The sequence below is a fragment of the Populus nigra genome, chromosome 7 (genome assembly GCF_951802175.1).
Source record: "Populus nigra chromosome 7, ddPopNigr1.1, whole genome shotgun sequence".
NCBI classification, from domain to species: domain Eukaryota; kingdom Viridiplantae; phylum Streptophyta; class Magnoliopsida; order Malpighiales; family Salicaceae; genus Populus; species Populus nigra.
The window spans coordinates 1,774,399-1,801,899 of NC_084858.1; the positions used below are offsets into that span (position 1 = coordinate 1,774,399).

Sequence of the window (27,501 nt, forward strand, 5' to 3'; positions counted from 1 at the left end):
ATAAAAACCCTAAAAAAGATCAAATTAACTTGAACCAAGTTCATCGTCGAAACTAGTAGACTGAGTTATGAGACTGAGACTACTCATAAAAAAACATACATGAAAAAACCACAAAGAAAAATTTAAAATCATAAAAAAATAAAAATTCAAAACAAATTAAAACAATGAGGACTAAACAATTCACAAAAATAATTGAAAGAAACTAATTAGAGACTAAATTGAAAAACAAATAAATGAAGAAAATGATTAAAAAAAGAGCAATAAAAAAATAAGGATCAAAATTGAAAACTAAACAAAATTAAATCAAACTCCCAAGGACATAATAATAATAATGAAAGGGATAAAATAAAAATAGCAATTAATAGAATGAGGACCAGATTAGATAACGAAATCTAATTAGATTAAACGATTGTGGATGAAATTAAAAACAAAACAAACTTAAAGAAGCATCAAATCTAACAAAAATCAAAATCAAAATAATGAAAGTCAAACCTAAAATAAATACAAATTGGAGGACACAATTAAATTTGTTAAAACTTTTAACATATACCGAGGCATGGAATAGAGAAAAGAAAGGTATGAGGAAAAAGATCAACCGCCACCAAACTGTCGCTCAGATGACAACACGTGTCACCTGAAAGATGCGTTGCTACCTTCCGCATTGGGTGAGTAAATGATCGGTCTTTTTTAATCAATGTACATGCTCCAACGTGCCACCCGAATAGAGTCAAGGATGACAACACACCTACGCGTGCCACGCACGGTAGGCCAACTTTACTAATTTATTAATATTATAATAATGGAAATTACTAAAATAATATTATGAAAAAAACCATGATGCAAATACAAAAATACCCTCCCATGCAACCTTTAAATTATTGAAGTCAAAAGGCAAAAGCAAACTTTTATTGTACATAAAATGTGCAAAAACATGATAACTTTTACTTAAAGATCAATATTTTTCGGACTTGAAGGGCACAGATATTATTTTACTATAGAAATAAATCGGTCAGGACACGAAAACCCCTAACCAAATATATTTTGTTTAGCTACTACGAGTAGTATAATATTTTTACTGGACATAAAATGCCAAGAACGACAATCTTTCCTCCAATCAAATCTTAAATGATATTTGGATTCCATAAAAAATACGGTTTAATCCTCAAGGCAATTGTTTAGAGAAATAAAAAGTAAAATTATACTGCTTGAATCCACAGTGAATCTGCTCATATTCATATGCTCCCGTAAAACTTTACTGAGCAATTTTAGTTTTGTTTTAATGATCACAAATGGAAATTTATGGCCGGTTTCATTTACGGGGCTGATAATGTTGTTGTTAGAGATCCTCTAAGGGAAGTCTTAAAATCTCAATCCATTGTGTCGGTAGGGCTGTCTCAAATTCTATCAGGTGACTTCAGTTTTATAAGATTTCAGTCGGGCAGACTAGGAGGTTCTCCTTCTTGGGCAGGGTACATGGACAGCTTAAGAACTTGTACACAGTAATCTAAACTTGATGATCTTTGGTGTTCCGGTATGCATTATACTTGGTCTAACCAATGCCATGACAATTTGTTTATGAGGAAATTCGACAGAGAGGTTGTGAATGAGAATTGGGGTCGATATTTCCCTTCATCTGAAGTTATTTTCTTGCCTTCTGGAGTCTCGAATCACTCGTCTCTGAGAATTGCGAGTTTGTTCATGGGATTATAGTAATTGGAAGTCATGAACTCATTGTCAACAGTGATGAGGATGATTTTTCTAGCTAGATAGAAGGGGATTACGATTTGGGGGGGGGGGGGGGGGGGGGATGAGGTTAAAGTAGCATATAACGTGTTTGTTAAAATGTTGCAGATAAGTTCAAGCTTTCAAGGTATGATGTAATTATTAGATTGTTATTTTTTATTTAATGGTTTTTTATTATTATTATTTTAATGTCTCAAGGAATTTTTATTCATTAAATAAAATATAATGACAATATTATAAATAATTAAATTTTTTTATTAATTTTTTTTATGTCATGTAAAGAGTCATGACTATATAAAATTCATGATTTTTTTGTAATTTTAAAAATTATGAAAATAAATTATAAAATTGAGTACACTTTGGGATGTGCGGAATAATTTTCTTTTTTTTAAATATTTGATCTCATTCACTTAAAGAGGATTTAATTTTAAATTTCTTTTTAGAGTAATGTTAAATATTAAAAAAATACAAATGCACTATTGACCTGTAAATAGATTTCATTTTAGCAGCATGATCTAGCATTATACGCCTATTGTTAAAGTTTTTTCTTATTATATTTTTTTTTTTGAATATTTAAGTACAGATGGGGTAATTGACTTGCTGACTTGGTGTAATTGAATAATGAAGGACTCGACTCTCTTCATGAACTGGGTAGCCAATGCCATCCACTCCAAGTGGTCTTACAATGATTTGAAAAATGTAGAAATTTCAAAGGTAATCAATTTTTCTTCTTTTCTTTTTTTTTTAGGAGAAATTTCTTGTTAGTCTTCAAATGAATATTTTCGGTTCGGTTCGATTTTTATCAAAAAAAAGTAATTAAACCGAAATGTTTTTTTAAAAAACCGAAATCAGTTCAAATCGACCGGTTTAGGTTAGGTTTGGTTTTTTAGGATAAAAATCGGTTCGAACCGGTTTGGCTCGGTTTTTTTATTTGGGTTCGGTTCGGTTTAATTTTTTCAATTTCAGGCTTATAAAACAGAACTATTCAGTTTTTTTTAAATTTTAATCAGTTTTTTTCACGGTTTGGTTTTCTCAATCTTTTTTTTATTTTCTTAATTTTTTTTATTTTTTTACTCATCCATGCTCGAGCAAACGTTTTGTTTATTTTGTACACTCAATTCATATCTATAAGGTTTTTTTTTTTTTGGTTCTTAACATTAAAAGATATCCTGAATCTAATATATTCAGAAAAACGATCGTCTTTTAAGGGTGGAAACAAAGAAATACAGGAAAGAAAAGTATCAAACTCTCTTAATTACTGTTCAATCCCTTAAGATTTCTAAAATTAAATTCGTATATTGATGATGCATGCCAGAAAACATAAAGATCACTTGGTAATTTTATTGATTAGCAACAAATGCAATGTTTTTATATTAAAATCTTGAATTTTTTTACTTTAAATTAAATTTTTATATTTTTAAATTGTCTTAATATAATAATACCGAAAATAATTTTTTAAAAAATAATATTTTAATATATTAAAAAATAAAAAAATACTTTGAATAAGTTAGGAAAAAATACTACCGACACTTGAAAAGCATTCGGTTCCAATACGCAGAAAGCGACGGACAAGGAGAGAGAAACAGACGACCCAACAGATCCAAGAATTTACATCTCACAGCACTAAAGCATTTCCTGCCGCCTCCCACGAAATTACACAGATGTTTCTTCTTGCCCATGAGTAAAATACGCAAAACCTTAAAACCACATAAATCCAACATATACGATATCTTATGGTATGGTATGGTATGGTATGGTAACATAACATACATATGGTTGATTTATCATCATCAACTTATATAGCAAATGCCATCTCCATTCTCTTCCTATAAATGCAGTCCCACATTCTCTGCACAACTCCCCCCTCATTCTCTACGATTTCAACTCAGAAACCGCTCTCTAACTCACAATGGCTAAGGTGAGTTAACCAACTCTAGAAAATAAAATGTGTTTTTATTTGCTTGCTTTTCATTTTCTCTCTAATCCAATTAAGGTTCGGTTATCATGGGTATTTGCTTTTCTATTCTGCAGAAGAAAAACAACAACAACGACAACAACAACAACAACAACAGCAACGTAGTAGAGAAGAAAGAGGGAGGAGAAAACAAGAAAGGTGGTGATGGGGGAGGAAAAAAACAAGAAAATAAGCCAATCCCGGTGGTTTTGAAAGTCGAAATGCATTGCGAAGGCTGTGTTTCTACGATCCTCAAACATGCTCGCGCTTTTGAAGGTACCCGTTTTCTTTGATATTTATGGCTTTTCCCCCTTTTGATGCAAAATTCTCTGGTTTCTAGTCAATATTTTATTGCTATTCCCGTTTTGCTACTGGGTTTTTAATGGGCTCTGTTGGATGTTTCTTTGTCTAGGCGTGGAGTCAGTGGAAGCAGAGGCAACTTCAAACAAGCTTACTGTTATAGGGAAGGTGGATCCCTTGAAAATCCGAGACTATCTCCACTATAAAACCAAGAAGAAAGTCGAACTCATCTCTCCACAACCCCAAAAACAGGACACAACCACCGCCAACAAAAACAACAAAGAAGACAAGAAGTCCAACGACAAAAAACCGGACTCTGATGCCAAGCCAAAAGAGGTATTGCTTTAAGAACACTGCCTGAGATTTGTTTTCTGGGGGTTAATGCTGGGGATTCTTTTGTTGTTAATTTTAATGATTGCTGATTAATTAATTAATGACTTGCCGTTATTTTTTAAATGGTAACAGGCTCCGGTGATAACGGCGGTACTCAAGCTGGGACTTCACTGCCAGGGTTGCATCGAGAAGATTGACAAGATAGTCTCCAAAACCAAGGGTATATACGTTTTCAAAATCTTCCCTTCCGTTTAATTAACGGCGTTAATTTCTTATCTTTTTAATGCTGGGTAATTAATTAATCAACTTTGTTATTACGATTAATTTTTGTAGGTGTGCATGAGACAGTAATTGACAAGCAGAAGGAATTGGTGACGGTCAAAGGTACAATGGATGTGAAGGCTTTGACCGAGACCTTGAAGTCCAGGCTTAAGAGGCCAGTGGACATTGTGCCACCTAAGAAGGAGAAGGAAGGTGGCAAGGATGGGGAAAACGTCGCGGGAGGCGGTGGTGGGAAGAAGAAAGGTGGCGGTGGAAATGGTGGGCAAGATGGTGGTGGTGGTGGTGCTGCTGCTGCTGCTGCTCCTGCTGCAAAAATGGAAGAGAATCGGATGGAGTACATGGTGCAACCTGGGTTTGGGTCTGGATATGGGTACGTGGGTCAGCCAATCCATGGAAATGGGTATGTGGTTCAGCCAATCCATGGAAATGGGTATGTGGGTCACCCTGTTTATGCTCCATATGGACCGGGCTACGGGTATGGGTATGGATATGGGTACGGACCGGTTCAGGGTTACCCGGATCATTTGCGGTTCAACGATGAGAACCCGAATGCCTGCTCTATAATGTGAGGTCAAGGTGTTTTAGAGCAGTCATTAGCTAAAGATAAAAAAAAAAGGGTGAATGTAAATAATGAATAGAACAAGTAGGGAGGGGGATTTTGGGTTGATGGGTGGTGACAGATGTCAATTACTATCTTGGGATGCGTGGAGGGTTTCGATCCTGTAATATTGTAAGGTTTTGGATGAATGTTGGGACATTAGTTAATTTTGAGGTTTAATTTTATGACTGCTACTTTACTCTCTCCCCCTCTCTCTCTCTGTCTCTTGTCACTAACAAAATGAATGTTACCTAGAATTACCATATGATAAAAGAACTTATCTTTTTAATTTTCATTTATGACATTAAAAAATGGACAGGCGAGGCATAACCACCAAGATGTGGACTTGTAATCAATGGTGGACTAGAGAGTCAAGCAAAATGGAGAGAAATAATGCATGCACAGTAGATAGGAAGGTTCCCAGCTAAAAGGAATCAATCATGCTTTGCTGCACCTACCAATCACACCTAAAATCGGACCCTGGCATTGAACACAAACAAATGTGGGTGGTCTCACCTTTTCATGCAAATGTCAGTTGTTAGATTAGATGGCACTGAGTTTTGTGTATTTATGGAACAACAACCGGATTAATGTTCAAATTTTGCAAGATCAGTCATCTCATCTGCCTGCCTGCCCACCAAGAACAAAGGACAGATTCCTTGCACATAAGTTATGAGCGAATGCCCTTAAGCCATTGAAGGAGTCTGTCTCTTCTCTTGTATCAGAGGCTTGGGACCTACCGCTTATTTTCAAAAAATTTGGATTGAGGAGTGAACAGCCTGCGAAACACGCCCTTCGCCGAGGGTCCTTATCTGTTGTCCTGGAGAGCCTCGGGGAGGAGGGCCGACTACAGGACTGCAAAGTGCAAACATATACGATAAATGGGTGATTGGCATTCAAAATATAATTAAATATTAAAATAATACAAGATAAAAAAGTTTTTTTTTAAGATATTATGTTCAGAAACACGATATTAATGAAATATCGCGGTTCGCAACTGTTTCGAGAAACGGTTAGACTGTAGCCAAAACTGTCAAATTGATTTGGCTACTGCAAGGTTTTGGGTCATTTTTGTGTTTTAAACTTGAAAAAAATTTATAAAATCATAGTTTGTATTAATCTAAAATTTTATTTACTTTATGATTTTAGAGAGTTAAATTTTATGATTTTATCAAAATTTTGACTGAGTATCCTCTATATAGAAACTATACCCAAAATTTTATCCTCTATATAAAAACTATACTCTAAATTTTGTTTTGCTTAAAAATCCTAGAATAAACCACAGTAACTGCAATCAACAAATTCTAATTAAACTTATCATATTCTCATATTTCATAATCACAAGTAGCCCTGGAAATGTAAAAAAAAAAAAAAATCTATACATACAAAATGAATATAAAATAATTCAACAATACAATATTCAAGTAATCCCAAAATATATAAACATAACTCATCTATCTATCTAAGTCTACGTCGTCTACTTGATGATTCGGGCTCATTAGTATCGCGATCGAATCCAACTCATACTCCTACCTGAGTGGTCTCGTCCTCTACCACAGCATTATCAAGAGTTAGCCTATCTCCAAAGGTTTTAAATCTAGTGCAGCAAACATTTAACCGTATGGACGCTACGATGTGAACTTTGCTTTCTTTGTCAATACTACTAAGATAAGATGCGGTCTCTTGACCCTCCCGTAGCAAGAAGCCAACCTAATATTAATAAAACACTAATGTTAAATTAAAAAATAAATACAAAAAACTCCATGGTTAATATATATTAATTATAAAGAGACTTTATTAGTTATGTGATGTTGAATCCGCTAGGCATATTGCTCATACTGCATATATCTAGGTGGAGGAACCTGCTCGAGATCCAGAGTAATGATCTGTCATGTTATACTCATGTACCAAATCATATACTCCGTATCAGTAATCACAAGATGCATCTCTATAAATCTCACTAAGACACATAAGTACTATGTTGGCCTAACCAATTGTAATCATTATTTTTACCCCTACGAGTAATGGCATGCATAACATCACTCGTATTGATATCGATTGGAATGTATTATTCGTAGCCGAACTATCGCATTACCCGATCCGAGCAATGTAGCTCGACCATATCAAAACATATTCACTAGGTTCAGAATAGTCAAATCTATGTTGATCAACAAAAGGATTGTCAAATATAGTATCATTTATCATTTACAACAAATCATCCAATAATAAACTATTTTTACCTCCACCAACTGAATTTGAATGACCAATAGAAGTTGGGATACACACATAATTTGATCAACTACTCACATACAATATCATCATGTTCAAAGCATTTTGAATGAAAGAATCAAGTTTTAAAACTACCATCAAACACAATCGCTGCATGATAATATTGTTGCTCATTAATTTAACACCTCCAAGTTATTTCAACATCAATATCATTATAATTCCACCCAAGTCCATAACAAATGATTTCTTTCATTTCTACATACGATATGCCTAAATTACTAGTTAACAACAAATTGCTTCCGCCATTATATGTGATATGATTATTCATTTTAGGAACAATATTGTCACCGTAATAACATAACATAACATAAACATGTTATTAGATATTTTGTACAAAAAAATCAAATTCTAGTCAATTTAACGTAATTTTAACTAAATTGTATTCCTCAACTCTAATTGAAAAAATTCATAGCAAATTCAATCATACTCTCAAAATTTAACGTTAAAACAAACTTAACAAAAAATTAAACATAAGTCATGATACATTATCAATTGATATTTTTCATGCTCAATTGCATTAATTCAAATGCCAATTCATAGCAAATTAATTTAATTCCAAGAAAATAATAAATTTATCAACTTATCAACAATTCAATGAAACATGTAATCCATTATAATTCAACCATATTTATGCTCTATTGTATGAATGTGTGTGCGTATTTAACTACATTATTAGTCGATTCCAACAATATACACAAAATCTCTAATTTGACAACTTAACCTAAATTAAACGCAACACATAATTAATTAAAATAATTAATTCATTATTCACTCAACTTATTTTCATGTTCAACTATATCAAATGAACTCTAATTGAATGTGTTTTTAACTAATTTATTATTGATTCAACAAACTCTAAATTTACCATAAACCTAAAATTCAACCTACAAAATTATTTGATTTCAACCAAACCAAATACAAATTAATAGCAATGTATGTTTACCTTACTTATAGGACTATAAGAACGGCTAGGGCAGCAGTGGTGGTGGCAACAAAGGGAACAATTGATTTTCAACACAAAAACATTAAAGGATGCTTAGAAACTAGGATGTGTTTGATTTTTGGTTGATTTAAGGGCAAAATCTAAGTGTTTAACGGGTTTTTTAGAAGAGAAGTGAGGGCGCAGTTTTTTCCATGAGAGAGAGAGAGAGAGACAACATTGTATGTTTGATTTGTTTAAATTTTAATTAAAATCGTGCTTGTGAAGTGCTACATTTTAAGTTATTAAACTTCAGAAACGCGACATCTTAAATTGTCGAGCTTTAGAAGCACGGCATATTGTTATCGTGTTTCAGAATCATAATATTTAATAAATATCGTACTTTAGAAACATAACAAAATCAAACTATATTATTTTACTAAATCTTTTTTAAACAATATCATTTCTTCAATTTTAAAGTTCGTTGTACTTAGTTGACGAAAAAAGAAGAACATACAAGAGGTCGATAGGTTAACAAACAGAAATATATTGGCGCGCGTGTGAGAGAGAGAGAGAGAGAGAGAGAAAGGGTAGGAGGATACAGGGTAGCACCAATTCTAAATTGTAGTGTTATTTGTCCTGTTGCCCCGAGGCATTGAGCAAAAGCATCTTCCTGGGCAATCACTACCCCCCCAAGTTACACTGACTCTCTTCCTCGTATGCCACAGTCGAAACATGCATGCATGCATGTACATGAGATTTTTCACATCACCATCACCATAAAAGGTTGGTAGTGGTACTATTCTATACGTACAGGTGTCATGATCAAGTGCTAACCTGATGCAGAGCGCGTCATTGATCGACTCTGAGTCCTTGGCAATTAATTGGCTCCCCCTCTGGCATGTCCATCCAAAGCATCTGTGGGGGCGGGGCAATTTTTGTGCCTCTTCCTTCGCTGTGCGGGGCGGCGACTAGCCGGAACTTGTGCGTCTGTCTCTCCGCGTCGCGCCGTGTGGTTAAAATTGTATTTTACTTCCATCGTTTTTTTTTGAAATTATTTAGTTAATTAATATATATATATATATATTATAATTTTGTATAGATTCTACTGAATATTTTAAATTTATAGCTTTTTTTACATGTTTTTTAAAACTACAACCATAAAATTTACCACGTAATTTCATACAACTAAAATCTGATTCTAAATTCTAATTAATCTAACCAATGAATATCCATTATTCCATTAATTATTTGATAAAAAAAATTCATTACTTGCTAAAAAAAAAGACATGATTTAATATGAATGTTTGTAATGATAAGTATAGGAGAAAAATAAATTTAGAAAAGAAAATAGATAGTTTTGGTGTGACAAGGTAGCGTTTGACAACATGGTAGTATAAACATTATTGGGTAAAATTTTAATTTAATATATTTTTTTAAAATTAATAATAATAATAATAATAATTATTATTATTTTGATGAAATAAAGAAGAATATTATTTTAATACATTATATAAAACATTACCCACAGAGGTAGAGAAAGGGGTGCCCCCACTACCCATCATTAACTAGTCTATGGCTTACACGTGCATCACATGGTGACCCTACAAAAACAGAGGACGTGCAACAATCATCTACGTGAGTGGCAAATACATGGTGATGTGATTATCATGATGCACTGCTGCATGTTTTTCTTTATATTTGTATTTTTTTTTTAATTTTATTCTATTGAGAATTGCATGCTCGCACTCTGTCTGCTTTTGTGAAGGGTAAAGGAAACTTCCATAAAGATGGGGAAAAGCTGTTTAAACACTTTTATAAATCATCTTGATTTTTTAGGTATAGCATTGGCAAATCTTTTATTAGATAATTCCATTTCTTTTATCTTTCAATCTTTCTCATTTTATTTTTTATTAACGTGGGTGTTTCGGTTAGCTTGTGTGTATCTCGATTAATCCTACGAGCCTTGAAGTTAACGATAATGTAAGCCTTCAGTGATCCTGAGATATGTAAGACTCGAACTAGTGATCTCTAGGAAACAAATCTAGAGCCTGATTAGTTAAGTTACACCCCTCGTACTTCTATCTTTCTCATTTTATTTGGTGACAAAAATATAAAATGTGTTATTAATTTAAAATCTTATATATAAAAACGGATTTAAATTGAATGAGTTGATTCAAGTTTATATAAGTTTTTTTTAAAAAAATAAATTAAAAAAGGCTGTAATAAAAAAAATCAAGTTTTTGACTGACACAATTTTGTGCTAGGTAAATGAATAACAAAGTTAACTTATTAAACTATATATAATTGTATAAAAGAAGGAAATTAAGCAAATAAAAAACAAATGATCAATTAAAAATGACCCAACTAATTGTTAACTCTACAAAGTAAAGATGCACGTAAATTGACTCGGACTTTTATTTTAATAAAAAAAAATTGAACAAAACCTTCTTGAATCTCTGTCTTCCTGATCAGAAATTAGAATTTTTTTTTAACAACAGCATATATACAATATTAATTTCAGTCAGAGATGAATGGCTACAGATGTACAATTTGGAAGTTATTAAGTATTAATCGAGAAAAGGCACATACTATGTATTATGGCAATTAATACTCAAATTTCTTATGTGGAGAATGATTTGCATTGACGCACTATGAAATTAAAGTATGCTTTTGTATATTTGAATTAATTATATTATACTGAAAGAAATTACAAAAGCAGATTCCAATACCCATGTGATCAAGGAGTTCTTTTTAATCCTTTTCCTTTAACCGTGATGATTGCCTGAGTTCCATTCCATGTGAGCGTCGATGCAGCTTCTGTCAAAAAAAAAAAAAAAAAAAAAGTGGATAATAAAGAGGGTTAAAAAGAAACAAAAAAAAGAAAAGGAAAAGCTTTGTTTTGATGGAGAAGTCCTTTTCATTTTTACATCCAAAGAGTACTTTAAACTTTATGATATAGCTGTAAAACCAGACTCACTGCAGATATGTTACAAGACCTGTGAGTTATGAGTAGAAAGAGTGAATTAGATTGATTTTAAATTTAATTTTTGAAAAATATTAAAGTAACATAGTTTTGATAAAAAAAATTCAGAAAAAATTTATGGATTAAGAATAAGTTCGACTATGTTATTTTATGTTAGCGGGATTTTTTCTACCTAGACGGGTTTAGGCTGAGATCAACTAGATCCTAGATTAACCAACTAGCTAATTCATATTTTATAACTAGCTAAAGGTTTAATCTCTCTCTTTGAATTTTGCTCGATAAGTTTTGAAAGATAATTTTATTTATAACTTATTTAGTATTCAAGATTAGTAGATTGTGCAATAATAATGTATTTGATATTATAATGAAAGGTGTTTTTTAAAAATAGTTTTTACCGGAGAATATATTAAAATATTTTTTGTTTTATTTTGTTTTTTATTTTTAACATTAATATATCAAAATTATTGAAAACCATTAAGAAATATTAATTTAATATTTTTTTTGAGAAAAATATATTTTTAAAAAATATATATATATATAAAAAAAACAAAAGTTATCTTAATGTTACAGGGGTACATGTTACAAAACACAATTCTTGTGATTCTTCTAATTATGTGACTGAGACCCATCATGCTCTGCATACTTCTTTTCTTTTACTTACTTGTAATGATTGTTAGAAAACAAGGCACGGACTTCATGGTACGTCAAAATGTTGAATGGAGACTGTCTGAAATCATAATTTTTGCACGGAGATGAAAGAATTTGGATTCTGGAGTCGATATTGCTGTCTGGGATTTTCTTGGGCTTAATTTGCTATATAGTAACTCATAATTAAGCCGACTGCAAAGAAAACAGGAAGGATATTTCCAATTTGGAGGCAAATTTCTAATTATTTCCTTTCAACTTTCTAACTTAGGCAAGTTTAATTACCATGTTAGAATTATACATTATGATTTCATGAATCCCAATAAAAAAAGATTAATATTTATTAAAGTTTTTTTTAATCATTATTGTGAATATAGGACGGAATAAAAGAGTTGGGTGAGGTTAAGGATTTGCTAAATCTCAAGGACAATAATATATAATTATTATTTATTTTATTTTATTTTTTATTTTGTGAAGGATTGAATGAGAGGTAGAGATGGCGTGGGAGGTGTTAGTGCTATGAGTAGAGGAAATTAAAGCGAAAAAATGAATGGATTACGGGTCTTTATTGAAAGGTAAATTTTCAAAGTTGATAATCACTTTATAGAAAAAGTCCTAAGGTGATATTTAGTTGATAGAGACCTAGGGCAAGAATTTCTCCTTCAATGTGGATAGCAAGCAGACATAATTATGAAAGGCGAACCCCCCTCTACACAAGTGTTGTTGACGATAAATTTATAGGGTATGCATGACAATGAAACATTATTAATTCCATGTAATTCCACCACTTCATTTCATTTTGGCTCCATAATAAATCACTCGTGCTCTGTTTTTATTTATTTTATTGTATTTTTTTAATTATTATTAACGTGAATGTCCGGACTAGGTTGCGCGTATCTCAATTAATTCTATGGGCTGAAGTTAACGACCATGTAAGCTTTTAGTGGTCATCATATTAACAACCACAGGGCTCGAACTTGAGACCATAGGGAGAACAAACCCCTTGATCCCAAGCTCTTACCACTGGACCACCTACTAGATGGTTTTATTGTAAGTTTTAAAAAATAAGCAAGATGAAGTCGTGAGCTTCAAAATCTATACAAGATTTTGGTGATAAAAGGATTGGTGAACGCATTCAAATTCAAAGAGCATGAATGTTATAGCATTTGTTGGAGAGCAAGCTAAAATGACGTTCTAGCTACTTAACTAAAAAAATAAAGAGTATGAATGTGGATGCTTTAAGTCCCAATATATCCTGTATTTTGGGCATAGATTCTATTAATGACTTTGTAGCTGGAAGGCAACCATCTTGTAGCTCCATGGACGCCAGGAGACGGGGGACCAGAAAACATGGAGAAAAACCTTTGAAATATTTGTTGCCCAATTAGCATCCCTCCATTCTTTCAAGTTGAGCCTCATTTTCAGAACATCCATGTTTGCCCTTTGCAACAGGAAAACATGGCTAAAGATCAACACATTTTTATTTGAATTCATAAGCATTATTGTCATGTATTACTCAGCAGCCATTTCTATTGTTTCCCTTGTAAAATGCATGCAAACTATCTTCCACGCACAACAATACAAAACAAAACACTAGAAATTGGAAAGGTTATTCACCGGAAATCCGGACGGGATGTGTTCACATTATCCTCATCAAGAATTATTTTTACTCCATTGTTTTTGAGGGCATTAACAATAGCCCAAATCTTGGTGCGGTTCTTGAAGCCTTTTTTCTCAACCTCTTTCTCCATATCGACATGAATCCCTCTTCCTTGTCCCTGTTCTAGACCCTCCACCTTAAGTCGCATTGCCAACACCTCTCCAACAACTGTAGCTGATTTTGCATTGCAAGATCGACCACACTCAAGGGTGTTCTTGATGGAATGTTCAACCGTTGATGCTGTTGCAACAATTCTCCCATTGTTTCTGTCCACAACATTTGCTGTGATGTATTTCAATGATATAAACAGCCTAAGGACATATCTCTTCAAGAGCGTCATTCTTTGACTATCCTGACATTTTGGTTAACAGCAAAAAGACTTAATATGCTTTGGAAAATTAATTGTCAATTGACATAGAGACGACCAAACACAGCCCATATCATCACAGAAGCTAAGCATTAGCCTAATTAAGCTACACTACCACTAGTATTCTTATTTCAGCCCCTTGGAAAAAACCTACAACATTTTCTTAGATCTCAAACTTCATTTGGAGGGAAGTAGACGAACACAATTTTAACTTGAGCAGTTTAATACCTCTTCTATATGGGTATTGTTTTTGCAGCACTTTGTCTATTTCTTCAGCCCCGCCAACTAGCAGAAATTTGTATTCCTACTATCTTACAAATTCACTTTCCAGTTTTAGAGGTCGACTTTCTCTGCCAGATAGAGTAAAAAACATACCAATTGCAGAGTTATGTAATTGCTAATTTAATAGTGGTAATTATAAAAAATCTGTTTATGCTCCTACTGGAAAGGCAACAGACATTTCTAAGAAATCCAAACAAAAAGAAAACATTAAATGCCAGACAAAAACATGCTCAAGCACGAACATGCTAACTACAAGTGGCAGCCTATAGACCATGCCAATAAACAGAAGATAAAGAACTAAGGTGGCTTTTAGTGGATTTCTATGATTGTTATCCACAGCTATATAGCGCATTGAGTATTGTAGCAGCAGACTTCCCTTTATACACTAAGCACAAGAGAAACTTCAATGCATCTTCTGCAATATGTAGTTCTTAATTATGAAGCTCCTTGATGGTCAAACACTCAGTATTATTGAATTGCGACAAACAAGACATGTAGATGGCATGACTGATGCAAGTAGGTAATATAACTTGTGTAAAATTCATGCAAGGTCACTTTTTTTCCTGTTTATGCACTATTCAACTGTTGACCTTCACGATAAGGACATGATTGAAGTCAGACTTCAAAGAAAATATCCATTCCAGCGGCAAATAGTCATTGACTGCAATTACAACAAGCAAACAAAGCATGCATGTACCAAAAATACTTGGTCCTGGTAATAAATTACAACTGTTTGAGAGATAGCTTGACTACATAAGACGGTAAGACATGAAGCTTGACACTCAGATTAATTAGATAATTTGACAAGTTTTCCATCTCTGTACATCTAGACTTTTCACAATGGCAACAGCGTATTTAGATTCAAAATTTGTTGTCGAATTAAAAAAATGAGAAATCATATTGCAGAGGCAGGAGAAACAAACAATATCACTGGAAGCCAGAAACAAGGAGCAACAAAGTGTATTTTCCAATTGAATCAATTCCTCCAAGTTATCAGAATGAGGGAAGGAGTAATCGGAAATTTGCCAGGCTTCTTGACAGTCATTGATATAGGATATCTAAGTATCTTTGACAACCTGAGAACTGTCATGGATCCTGATATGCTATGTATCACATAAGTTTCTCAAGGAATATGGGAGATTGAGAGGAGTCTTGTGAAGCAATGGAAGAAATGCTTTTCATACTAACAAAATTGAGTCTTGTAATAAAAATCACCTGCCAAAATTGATGTCCAAAACTAAAACTAACAAATGAAGTCTTATGTTCAGATAGGCTAGAAAAGAACTTAACCCGTATCAACTTTCCCTCCATACGGACCAAGCTCTCTCAGATCAGCCTTCAACATTTTCCCCCCCTCAAGAATGGAGACAGTGAAGCATCATAGAAAAAACAACATGTTACATTAGAGGAGCATGAACTGATCTCTAACTCAGGATCTAATTAGAAAATCTTATTTTGGGAATAGCTACCTTGAATTCAGATGAAAACTAAGGAAAATCTCCGTCAAAACAGGTAAAAAATAAATAAAAGTAATTATTTTAGAGAGCAGAAAAGCAAACTAAGAGCAATGAAAAGCAACACCTTGAACCGATGTCAAATTAAGCATCATTTCACCAATTATCAATTCCCTTTCTAAGTGGAACATAAACCGGGCCTGCACTTGCAAGAACCCCATGAATTTTTGTATCCAAATTATAACAAAACTCTTTAACTACTATAATATTGCAAACTGGCGGGCTCAACGGATCATTCATATGCTATATTTGAACAAAACAAAAATCAAAAGGTAACTAACACTGCTTTAATAAAAAACAAGGAAAGTAGCAGTTTTTAACATCAAAATTAATAAGTCAAGATTTTTTTTACTAATACATCTAAGAACATGGGCAAATTATTAGCATACCTCAAGTTGTCAGCCAGCCGTCTGCCCACCAATGGATAGGTGCTTCACCGTTTAGAACTAAGCCCAATACCCAGAATCTCTCTTATCCTAAAACTCTAATTGTAAATACTGTTGAAAACAGGACAGACCGTGTCTTCTGCTTTATTTAAGGTTGCACTTGCAGAGGAGAGAGGGAAGGGAGGGGAAGAGCATAGCAGAGCAGTGGGTTCTCTTCTTTGGGCCTGATCCGCTTCAGTTGGATAGGCTTTCAAGTTCGGCTGTTTTTGGGGTCTTAGCGTTTCTCTAAAACTAGTTTTCTTCATAAACGTGTGTCTTATTCATTGTTATTAAAACCCGTATGGTTTAATAGGTCGATTTAGAAACTGATTCTGATCATATTTCATAATAAATAAGAGAAGTTAATTATATATAATTTAATTAAAAACTCAAATTAATTTATAATCTAGTTAACTTGATTAAAAATCAAAGATGGTTCGACTTGGGAAAATAAAAATTATATTATTTTTTTTACTATTATTAAAATGGATATGAGAAAGGGTTTACTCATAACGAGAAGGAATATTGTAGCTTTTTAAACTTCTCATGTACATAGAACACCTCTGTTTTTGGAGAGGGATCTGGATGAGGTTGATTCAAGCGGCGCATGTAGTGGCAGGCGGCGCGTTTCGGCTTTCTCTGTTAGCTGCAGTTGAGAGAGTGGACGGAGGATGGTGGTGATAGAATCGAAGATGGCAGCTGGAGTTGTTATTGTGAGCAAGACATGGTCGCCTTCTTAGAGTGAAGTGACGGACGATTAGATTAGAGAATTCTTGGATGTGTAAGAGACTACAGGTTCAGTTTTTTGTATGCTCTTTTCTTTGTACCCATTTTTTAAGGAGATATTTGTTTTACATAAAGATGTCATGTATTTTTTTTAGTACAATATTTTACAGAAAAAACTATTAATATAAGATGTCTTATTATTAATCTATAAACTTAATTTATTTATTAAAAAAATATTTACAACTCATGAAATTCTATAAAATATTTTATAAATAATAGTTTAATAATTATATCATCCAACAATTTTAAACATTATCGCCACACCATTACCAATTCAACCCCAATGATATCAGTAATGATCTCTACCACCACATTCATCATCACTAATACCATTATTGTCACCACCCCATCACCACACAATGTCCACCATAGTTTTAAAAACAGAACTGGTGCAGCAGGTCAGCTCGAGGATTGGCCGATTCAAGTTTAAAAAAATAAAGGAATGAATTGACCTGACTTGACTCGATAAAAAAAAAAACACTTAACTCGTGAATTGATCAACTCGGGTAAAATCTAATTAAAATACTCATTAATTTTTTTTATTTGAAGGTAAACCCTAAACCCTAAACAATATCAAGATTAACCCTCCCTTGTCATATTTTCAAACTATGATTTTCACCTCCTTATCACTCCATCAACACCCTTATTATTGTCACCATTTCACTACCACATCAAACTCACCTTTGACTCCATCATCACAACTATCACAAACTTCGTTTCCTCATTATTATAATATATCTTCGTCATCATTTCATTATTATTATTTTTTTATATCACTACTTACCAAATATTATACATGTAAAATATTTTGCACAAAAAAAATTCACCCTAAAAATAGGATGAATGCAGTAGCCCTTTAAAGTTTTGGAACAACCTAGTTTATATGAAGTAGGTCTAAAGTATTTACCAAATTTCACTCTCTTTATTTTTTATTGTTGGGCTTGTCCATCTTGTTTGTTTTGGGCTCACTAATTGATCATGATAATAATTGTTTAGACTTTACTAATTTATTGATTTGCATTATGCTATATGTTGAATCAAATTAATTTTAACGTAAGACAATGTTTAGGTCGCATGAAACTATTTAGTATTGTTATTAAACTCGATCCAACATGTCAATCTTGAAATCTTCCAACCTAACTTCTTTCATAACCCGAGTTTAAAATTAATCTGTGTGGAAGTTATTCCAACATGACTCAGTAGACTTAGTGAATCTAAAGACAACTCAAACAACTAATAAAAAATATGGTTTAACTTTTAATATAAATTTAATACGACATTTGTTTTTAATATTGAGATGATGATATATTAGATTGACTTGATGATGTGAGCCCGAAGGCCAGAACCCTAAAACCTACAATAAAAAATATAAATTCTTACCCAATAAAGCTAAAATCAAGTTAATTGTATTTTTTATTGTTGGGTTTGTCCATTTTGTTTGTTTTGGGCTCACTAATTGATCATGATAATAGTTGTTTAGACTTTACTAATTTATTGATTTGCATTATGCTATGTGTTGAATCAAATTAATTTTAACATAAAAAAATATTTAAGTCGCATGAAACTATTTAGTATTGTTATTAAACTCGATCCAACATGTTAATCTTGAAATCTTCCAACCTAACTTCTTTCATAACCCGAGTTTAAAATTAATATGTGTGAAAGTTATTCCAACATGACTAAGTAGACTTAGTGAATCTAAAGACAACTCAAACAACTAATAAAAAATATAGTTTAAATTTTAATATAAATTTAAGATAATATTTATTTTTTAATATTAAAATGATGACATATTAGATTGACATGATGATGTGAACTCGGATGACAGAACCCTAAAACCTACAATAAAAAATCTAAATACTTACCCAATAAAGCTGAAATCAAATTAAAAAACCTTAACCCGTTGATTATTTGAATCAGGAGCTAGAAGTATATGGTTAGAACGCCACAAAGATGATCTCTTTGATTAGTTCTGAAAAAAGTTCAATGAAAAACTAAAAGCAAGAGTGTTCACATAATTTTTAATTCAAAATCCAATATGTTTTCACATCCTAAAAATAAAAGGTAATTATACGTTTGACTTAAATAAAAATAAACCCTAATTAATTATGGACTAAAAATTAAATTTAAATAACTAACTAAATTAAAAGTATGAGTAAAACAAAACCAAAGTCATGTATAAATAAAATCTCAATCCATATATTCCTAAATAGTAATTTTTGGACTTTATCGAAAGGTCTTCTCAATATCTAATTGTTATGAAAATTCAGCCCTGTAAAAAACAAGGTCATTAAAATCCTTCAATAAACTTTCAATCAGATCCAACAATCAAATTAAAAGGTTTGACTATTAATATAAAGTTGTATAGTCAAGCTCTTGTACATGTTAAGCAACCTCATCTCTTGTTTATATCACATTAATCAAGACTTGATCCTTCTTTGAAATCAACTTTGTGCTTAACGCCATTTTAGAAAGAATTCTCGAAGCTTGCTTGACTTGAATGTCATGAATCAATCTCTTAAAGACCTTTTTTATCTTCCTGAATTTTGTCTTTGTAATTAGTTCAATCAGCACATGCAATTGATCCTATGATATTGCTTATTGATTCTCATCATTCCTCCTCTCCTAAAAATATATTCAATCTCGAATCTTGACCTACATCAAAAGGAGAAAGATTAAAAATATTAAATGTAACACTAACATTATACTCACCTGGAAGTTCCAACTTGAATGCATTGTCGTTAATTTGTTAAAGGACTTGGAATAGATCGTCCCCTCTAGGTTGCAACTTAGATTGTCTATAGGCTAGAAATATTTTCTTCCTCATATGCACTCAAACTCAATCACTAGGTTTAAAGATAATAAGTCTACTATCTTTGTTGGTTTTAAATGCGTATTGTTCGTTCTTCTTTTCTATTTGTTGTCGAACACTCTCATGAAGTTTCTTCACTATTTCTATGCATTTTGCACTAACAATATAGCTAAAAAAAATTTCATGCAAAAGTATACGTTTTTAAGTTAGCATATAATTTTTCATTTCTCAAAACATCAAATGCGTTTACTATAAACCAAGATATCATCAAAATAGATTACAATAAACATGTCTATAAAATGCATGTAATATTTGATTCATCAATCTCATAAATATGCTTAGTGCATTAACGATACCAAACGACATAAAACACTCTTGACATCACTTTTTTTTGCATAAAAAAAACTCACAAACATCTTTGTTCTTCACTCAACAACTTTTTTTTTAATTTCTTCTCACGTGCCTTTCTTTTTTTTCTCTCATCTCGGTCACCTTTTTCTTTTAACTCCTCTCGCCTTTAGTCTTTTTTCTTAATTTCAATTGATTTTTATATACTTGTTTTTGGGTTAAAGATACAAAGGTCGTAGATTTATTAATTTTTACAAAAGAGTAACTCTTCTTGAACCTATCATGAATAATCTTCCAATAAAACTATCATGATTTGCCCAATGACCCATATGCATGGAAATAACATCACAAAGTACCTCATCACTACAACTTATATGTTTTATGATGTTTTGTAGTAAGTAGATTGTGCTAATTACATTGACACAATTTTTCTCATCCATGATTATACTAAGATAAATAATCAATATGTTAATAGAAAAAAATTAACTTGTTAAAAATATTTATTTTTTTCAAAATGATTATATTTTCAGGTTTAATAACAATAAAAAAAAATTCTCTAAGACTTAAATAATTTGTTTTACATTTAATTTTTTTTTGTTCCCTGCACGTGCAAACTAGTAATAATCAAAATATATGTTTTTTCCCAAAGACATCAAACTGTCTTAAATAGAATAATCACATTGCTCACTCACTGTCACTGATGTACGAAATTATCCCGTATGATGGAATAAGCCGAGAGTTTGAGCCAACATATACGGACAGGGACAATGCTATTTATTTATAAATTTGAGAATAGTTTTATTTTAAAAACCACACACGTTTGGCTAACTATATCCGTACACGTGTCACTCCAATGGCTTATAAATACTTGATCCTCAACATTTCCCAAACACTCTCTCAGCGGAACCCATCTTTACGGGTTCTATCACACCACCGATACAACCATCCGTCAAGCTACATCAAACCCTAGATACCTCCATCTCCCCTCCCCCGATCTCTCTAGTTGTTTAATATAAAGATGGTTTCGGAAGCCAGCAAGAAGAAGGCTGCTCAAAAGAAGGCGGCCGCTGCGGCCAAGCGAGGTGGCAAAGCAGTAGCAACCTCCTCAAAAACGGCAGCGGCGACGGCGGCGGCGTCTGATTCGCAGAATGAAGGTGTTGATAAGTTGTCGAATGGAGTTGGAGCCCTTCAGATATCCGATCGGACTTGTACAGGCGTCCTCTGTTCCCATCCTCTTTCCAGAGATATTCGAGTAAGTTTCTCGATCTTTCTGTATTTTGTTTTCAAATAATATAGATTTATTTTTCTTATTTTTTAATTAATTATTAATTAATTAATTTTATTTCCATTAGATTTTTAGATTCTAAGAGTTTTTAATCACATGCTATCGAAATTTGATGATAATCATTTTCATCTGGGCTATTTTTTGCTTAGTTAGAATTAATTCACATAATCTAGGACCGCACTTGCAACTTGTATTATATGATTGCTAGTCTTTCACACATCATATAAAAGTTACAAAGTAGTCTCGCTACTAGCTTATTGTTGCTAGCTTGGTGCACCCACTACTATACAAGTGCCTAGGCGAGCGGCTGGGCCTGTCACCAGGGCATTCTGACAACTGTGAACATGCAATGTATAGACTTAAAATTTTCATTTCTGAATGAATATATACAATTGTTCAGCTCATCCTTCTGGGATTCTTTGGAGGAGGTAATATCAAGTGATAAGGGTTTTCTTTTCTTTGCTTCGTGTAGAGTGGGATCTTGGTACAATGGGAGTGATATTAGTAATTAACCAACTTAGCTGTTCCTTGCAGATCGAGTCGTTGTCAGTTACTTTTCATGGACATGATCTCATTGTAGATTCTGAGCTGGAGCTTAACTATGGCAGGTTTGATACTCATACCTATTTGATTCAGGTATTATAGTACTTCATTGTGAAAATGAAATTCATTCTGTTCTTTTTTTCTTCTGCTCATTGTTTTGCACTTCAGACGATACGGATTACTTGGTTTAAATGGATGTGGGAAATCAACCCTCCTAGCTGCCATAGGGTGTCGGGAACTTCCAATTCCAGACCACATGGACATATATCACCTCACCAGGGAGATCGAAGCCTCTGACATGTCCTCACTTGAGGCTGTGATAAGCTGTGATGAGGAGAGGTTGAAATTGGAGAAGGAAGCCGAAGTCTTGGCAGCAAAGGTATATCCTTGTGACTAAATTGCTTTTTTTAGAGCTTGTGCGTGATGGATGTTTTTGTGACTTCCATCTATAATTGATTATTTATTTTTGGTTTGGATATAAGATAGGATGATGGAGGTGGAGAAGCTCTTGATCGTATTTATGAGCGTTTGGAGGCCATGGATGCATCAACTGCTGAGAAACGTGCTGCTGAAATTTTGTATGGTCTTGGGTTTAACAAGAAAATGCAAGAAAAGAAAACTCGAGATTTTTCTGGTGGCTGGAGAATGAGAATTGCACTAGCTCGGGCTTTGTTCATGAACCCAACTATCCTCTTGCTTGATGAGCCAACCAATCATCTTGGTAAGTTGTACCTGTACTCTTATTGCACATAATGTTTTCTAACATTCCCATGTGTTGATGGAAAAAAGAAGAAGAAGAAGAAGCAAAACTGTAGATAAGAAAAGACTGCCATGGCTTGTTTTGTTGAATATGAGATTGGATGAGTACTCTTGAAGTCCTTGACACTTTATATCATAAGAAGCCAAAAAACACATCAAATTTAAGGAAAAAAAAAAAAGAAATTCCTCAATTCATGCTGACTTGTGGAAGGTTTTCAAGAGTCTCTCAATGACGCTTCTAGGAACTTTTAAGCATAAACTTCACATGTCTTCGTAAGCTCTTCAATTTTTTTTTCCTTTCAAAGCATAGTATTAAATTAGTGATGGATCATCAAGATCACCCATTGTTTGACATATATATCTAGCGTAATCAGAACTAGTCACTGCTTGTTTGGAAATTTGGGTGTGTTGTTGATTTCAATTCGATTCTTTTAAATTTATTAGTTGAGTTGGGATCCATCCAAAACATAAGCTTTATAATGGCTGACACATTTTTAATCATATATTGGTTTGTTTGTATTTTTACCTAATCACCAACACTTCTCCTTACATGCTGCAATTTTATGTGAAATAGAATGTGTTTGGAATGGTGGATTTGTTACGAACTTCAATTCTACATGTTAACACCTTTTAAAATTCCACATAAAATCATAGTGTTATAAGACACAAACCGAGAGACAACCCGCTCAAGGCCTGGTATTGGGTTGGGCGGGTTGGCTCGCAGATTGGCCAGTCAACCCAAGCTATGTTTTTTTTAATAAAAAAACAAAAACAGCAAAACCCCCGAAACAATGTTTTGGTAAAGAAGACTGGTTTGAAATAAAACTCGACATGGTCTAGGCTCTAGGTCAGCGGATTGATCCGCAGGCCTGGTCTTATAACTGTGCTGAAAACGGTGGATTACTGCTGGATGGGTCCTGCACCATGCAGTGGTCATGTATTCATGAAAACTAGTGTTTTGTTTTGCAAGTTTTATCCCTTTGCTTCCAGCTCTAAAGGGAAAAAAAGGGAAATTTGAACACCAAATTGAACAACAATTTATTTTCAACAAATATTTGAATGTTTATCTTAATTCAATTCTACTAGTTGATTTGAATTAAACAATTCACTTGAATTTGTTCCATACAGGTTATTAGAGATCTTCTAAGTTTGACTTTTGTTGTGGTTAAAAAATGGAGTGCATGGGCCAAACTCAAGTAATTTATTTGCCTTGACTAGAAAACGAAGAAAATTCCTCCGTTCTAAGATAATAAAAAGCCTTTTTGGAGTTCTCATTCGCAGATGCTCGTTAGCATGGGGACTTTGTTTATTAGCTTGTGGCAACCAATATACTATTCTGAGTTCTTGTATTATTACCAAATCAAATATTGAAAATTATGGCCCTATAACTATTGGATGGTATTATTTTCTGTTGAAGTCTGTTTTTCTTGTTGGTTGGTATATGAGTGTATTTAACTCTTTAAAGTTCAGTCGTAGATTGGAGAAAAGAATGACTTGGGAGGAGTGTTGGTTTGATGTTAATGATTAATCTTCTTTTGTTGTGACAGATCTAGAAGCCTGTGTCTGGTTGGAGGAAACTTTGAAGAAGTTTGACCGCATTCTAGTTGTGGTCTCACATTCCCAGGATTTCTTGAATGGTGTCTGCACAAACATTATCCATATGCAAAACAAGAAATTGAAAATCTACACTGGTAACTTCGATCAGTATGTTCAGACCCGTTCTGAACTGGAAGAAAATCAGATGAAACAATACAAGTGGGAGCAGGATCAAATTGCTTCCATGAAGGAGTATATTGCCCGATTTGGGCATGGGTCAGCAAAATTAGCTCGCCAGGCACAGAGCAAGGAGAAAACTCTTGCAAAAATGGAGCGGGGTGGACTTACAGAAAAGGTTGCGAGAGACAAGATTCTGGTCTTTCGCTTTGTCAATGTTGGAAAGCTCCCACCACCGGTGCTTCAGTTTGTGGAAGTAACCTTTGGCTACACACCTGATAATCTCATCTATAAGAGTATTGACTTCGGTGTTGATCTGGACTCTAGGATTGCGCTGGTTGGGCCAAATGGTGCTGGGAAGAGTACCCTACTGAAGCTTATGACGGGTGATTTGGTTCCTTTAGATGGTATGGTTCGGCGGCACAATCACTTGAGGATTGCACAATTTCACCAGCACTTGGCTGAGAAGCTTGACTTGGAAATGTCTGCCCTCCAGTATATGATTAAAGAGTATCCAGGGAATGAGGAGGAAAGAATGAGGGCAGCTATTGGGAAGTTTGGGTTGACAGGCAAGGCCCAGGTGATGCCCATGAAGAACTTGTCAGATGGGCAGAGGAGCAGGGTGATATTTGCTTGGCTGGCGTATAGGCAGCCCCACTTGCTACTGCTGGATGAGCCAACAAACCATTTGGATATTGAGACGATTGACTCTCTGGCCGAGGCATTGAATGAGTGGGATGGGGGTCTGGTTCTTGTTAGCCATGATTTCAGGCTCATAAATCAGGTAGCAGAGGAGATTTGGGTATGCGAAAATCAAGCTGTTACCCGGTGGGAGGGTGACATTATGGACTTCAAGAAGCACCTCAAGATGAAGGCCGGTTTGTCTGATTAAAGGTAGAACACAGGATGTATTTGGAGATCTTATCATATTATCTGCGTGCTTTGGCCTATGGTTTGTCTATCACTTTCTGTCCCAACAGCTGCATATTCGCAATGTTGGGCTTTCTGGATGACGACACATCCCAGGCAGAATAGTGATGAATGCTTGTAGAGGAGGACTGGTTAGGTGACAAGACTTGGTTATGATTTCAGCCGATGACTATCTTATCCTCTGTGCTCATTACTAGGGAGTATATTTGTTTTCCTTGACTACGTAGAGGCGCCCCGCCCTAGTGGACTTGGTTGTTTACCAAGAAGATATACTTATACAAGTTAGAGGTGATGCCAATGTGAACCTGATCCCCTTGTCCATGCCTTAGTTATATGTGGATGTACTTGAGAAATTGCTTATTATATGGTACCTTGTTTCTTATCGGTCTGCAGCGTCTCCATGATGAAACACTCGGCAACAAAGCAGGAAAAACCCTAAAGAAAGACAGGGAACAGCCAGATTACAAATCAGTATTCTCCCTGGAAACAGAAGAGTTGGATCTCCCTTGGATCTTGGAAAGCACCCAGTCATCCAACATCTTATAATATAGTTCCTCGAAACGCAAACCCTGACTTGTCCTTCACAAACACCAACCCCTGGGAGCATGGCACGCTGTCTCAGCACATTGCCCGCAAAAAAAGTTTTCTAATCAATAAATAATCTGATTGTGCAATAACAGCCATAGAAAAATCCCAACTTTCACACAATTGTAGAAATAGTACCCCGAGAATTACCTACAACTCTAAAAAAAACAACAACTAGGATTTCTTATGGTAAATAGTGAAAGCGCTTGATCTAATTTTCACCAATGTTTTTCTTATTGATCTAATTTTCTTATTTTTTTTAAATTTTATCAATGTAGTTCATTTAATAAAAACCAAAGGTGATTAAAATAAAAATCCAAAACACTATGGAAGATCCAAAATATGGATAAAAACCTCTATATCCTCTTAATTTGCTTCATTTTTGGGAAATTTTTTCATCAAAATTTTTTTTTGAAGAAAAACAATTAGCAAATCATAAATGCAAATTTGAGCACGTTAAAAATATAAAAATAATTGACTAAAACTTTTTAAAATTTGTTTTTCATGTAATCATAAGATAATAACAAAAACCCATACTGGGAACAATTAGTGAACAATTATTAATGCAAACTTTCAACACTTTTAATACATACCCCTCAAGTACAATATCACACTACTATTGATTTTAATTAAAAAAAATGTGCTGAAATTTAAATTTATGATTCTTTAGTCATTAAAGTTCTAATATTATATTAAAGAACTGTTAGGTAAATATCTAAGATATGATTTATATTATAATTTTAATATGTGATTGACAAGTGAAAATGACGGGGGATCTAACTAGTCTTTACAAATATGTAGTTGAATAAGTATATTTATTATAAATTAAGTAGTCTTGACAAATATGTATATGTAGTGGAATAAGTATATTTATTATAAATTAATATATATTGTTATGAAGGTTGATTGTTAACGTGACAAATGACAAAAAAATATATGTTTATTAATTTCAGTCTCATACACGCCTCAGGAGAAATTACTAAACTATTAGTATGACCGACAACCTGAATAGGGTGTATCAAATTACTTAAATGGATTGAATCCATTTGTACACAAACTAAGATGCACGTTACGTGGTTTTATTAAAAACTGAGGATACACCCTATTAAACTGCTTTTAAGCTTCACCATCAGAAAGATGTACCATTACTTCATCCTCCGCATTATGAGAATGATGTCATATCATGTGTTTGGCTTTCTTTGAAGATATAAATAATCTTTACAACTTAGAAATTATTGGAAAGTATCTTAATTTTTTGTATTCACAAATTTCATTCCTCTATCTATATTAGGTTTATACCGAGCATGCCTACAAGTTTTGCACTTGATTAAATTTGCATCTTCACCGTAGTACAACATTCAAAAATTTAGACATGTATCAATTTTTTGGTATCTTAAGCCAAAGGGTTTCATCATAGATTTTGTAGCATAAAAGTTCTCTTTT

General features: G+C 33.4%; 3 protein-coding genes across 8 annotated transcripts; 2 read left to right on the top strand and 1 right to left on the bottom strand.

Annotated features, from left to right (window-relative positions):
- The first annotated feature begins 3,502 nt into the window (after window positions 1-3,502).
- Window positions 3,503-5,404, top strand: LOC133699954 (heavy metal-associated isoprenylated plant protein 3-like). Its single transcript, XM_062123493.1, has 5 exons — window positions 3,503-3,661; window positions 3,775-3,973; window positions 4,110-4,333; window positions 4,463-4,550; window positions 4,664-5,404. Exons 1-5 carry the CDS (start codon window positions 3,653-3,655, stop codon window positions 5,179-5,181), a joined length of 1,038 nt encoding a protein of 345 aa, XP_061979477.1. The 5' UTR covers window positions 3,503-3,652; the 3' UTR covers window positions 5,182-5,404.
- An 8,104-nt stretch (window positions 5,405-13,508) lies between these two features.
- On the bottom strand, window positions 13,509-16,552 carry LOC133698667 (uncharacterized). 6 transcript variants are annotated; one of them, XM_062121676.1, is made up of 3 exons: window positions 16,262-16,552; window positions 14,305-14,426; window positions 13,509-14,056 (listed from the first exon to the last, which is right to left on the bottom strand). In XM_062121676.1, the coding sequence occupies exon 3, from the start codon at window positions 14,047-14,049 to the stop codon at window positions 13,663-13,665; it is 387 nt and encodes a 128-aa protein (XP_061977660.1). In that variant the 5' UTR covers window positions 14,050-14,056; window positions 14,305-14,426; window positions 16,262-16,552; the 3' UTR covers window positions 13,509-13,662. The 6 variants fall into 6 exon arrangements, with proteins under 6 accessions (XP_061977660.1, XP_061977658.1, XP_061977663.1 ...); XM_062121674.1 differs by having other exon boundaries at window positions 13,509-14,061; window positions 16,262-16,549; XM_062121679.1 differs by lacking the exon at window positions 16,262-16,552 and adding an exon at window positions 15,649-16,248.
- Window positions 16,553-21,143: 4,591 nt separating this feature from the next.
- On the top strand, window positions 21,144-25,861 carry LOC133699600 (ABC transporter F family member 1-like). Its single transcript, XM_062122900.1, has 5 exons — window positions 21,144-21,495; window positions 22,063-22,136; window positions 22,240-22,450; window positions 22,558-22,792; window positions 24,378-25,861. Exons 1-5 carry the CDS (start codon window positions 21,262-21,264, stop codon window positions 25,433-25,435), a joined length of 1,812 nt encoding a protein of 603 aa, XP_061978884.1. The 5' UTR covers window positions 21,144-21,261; the 3' UTR covers window positions 25,436-25,861.
- Window positions 25,862-27,501: the final 1,640 nt, after the last annotated feature.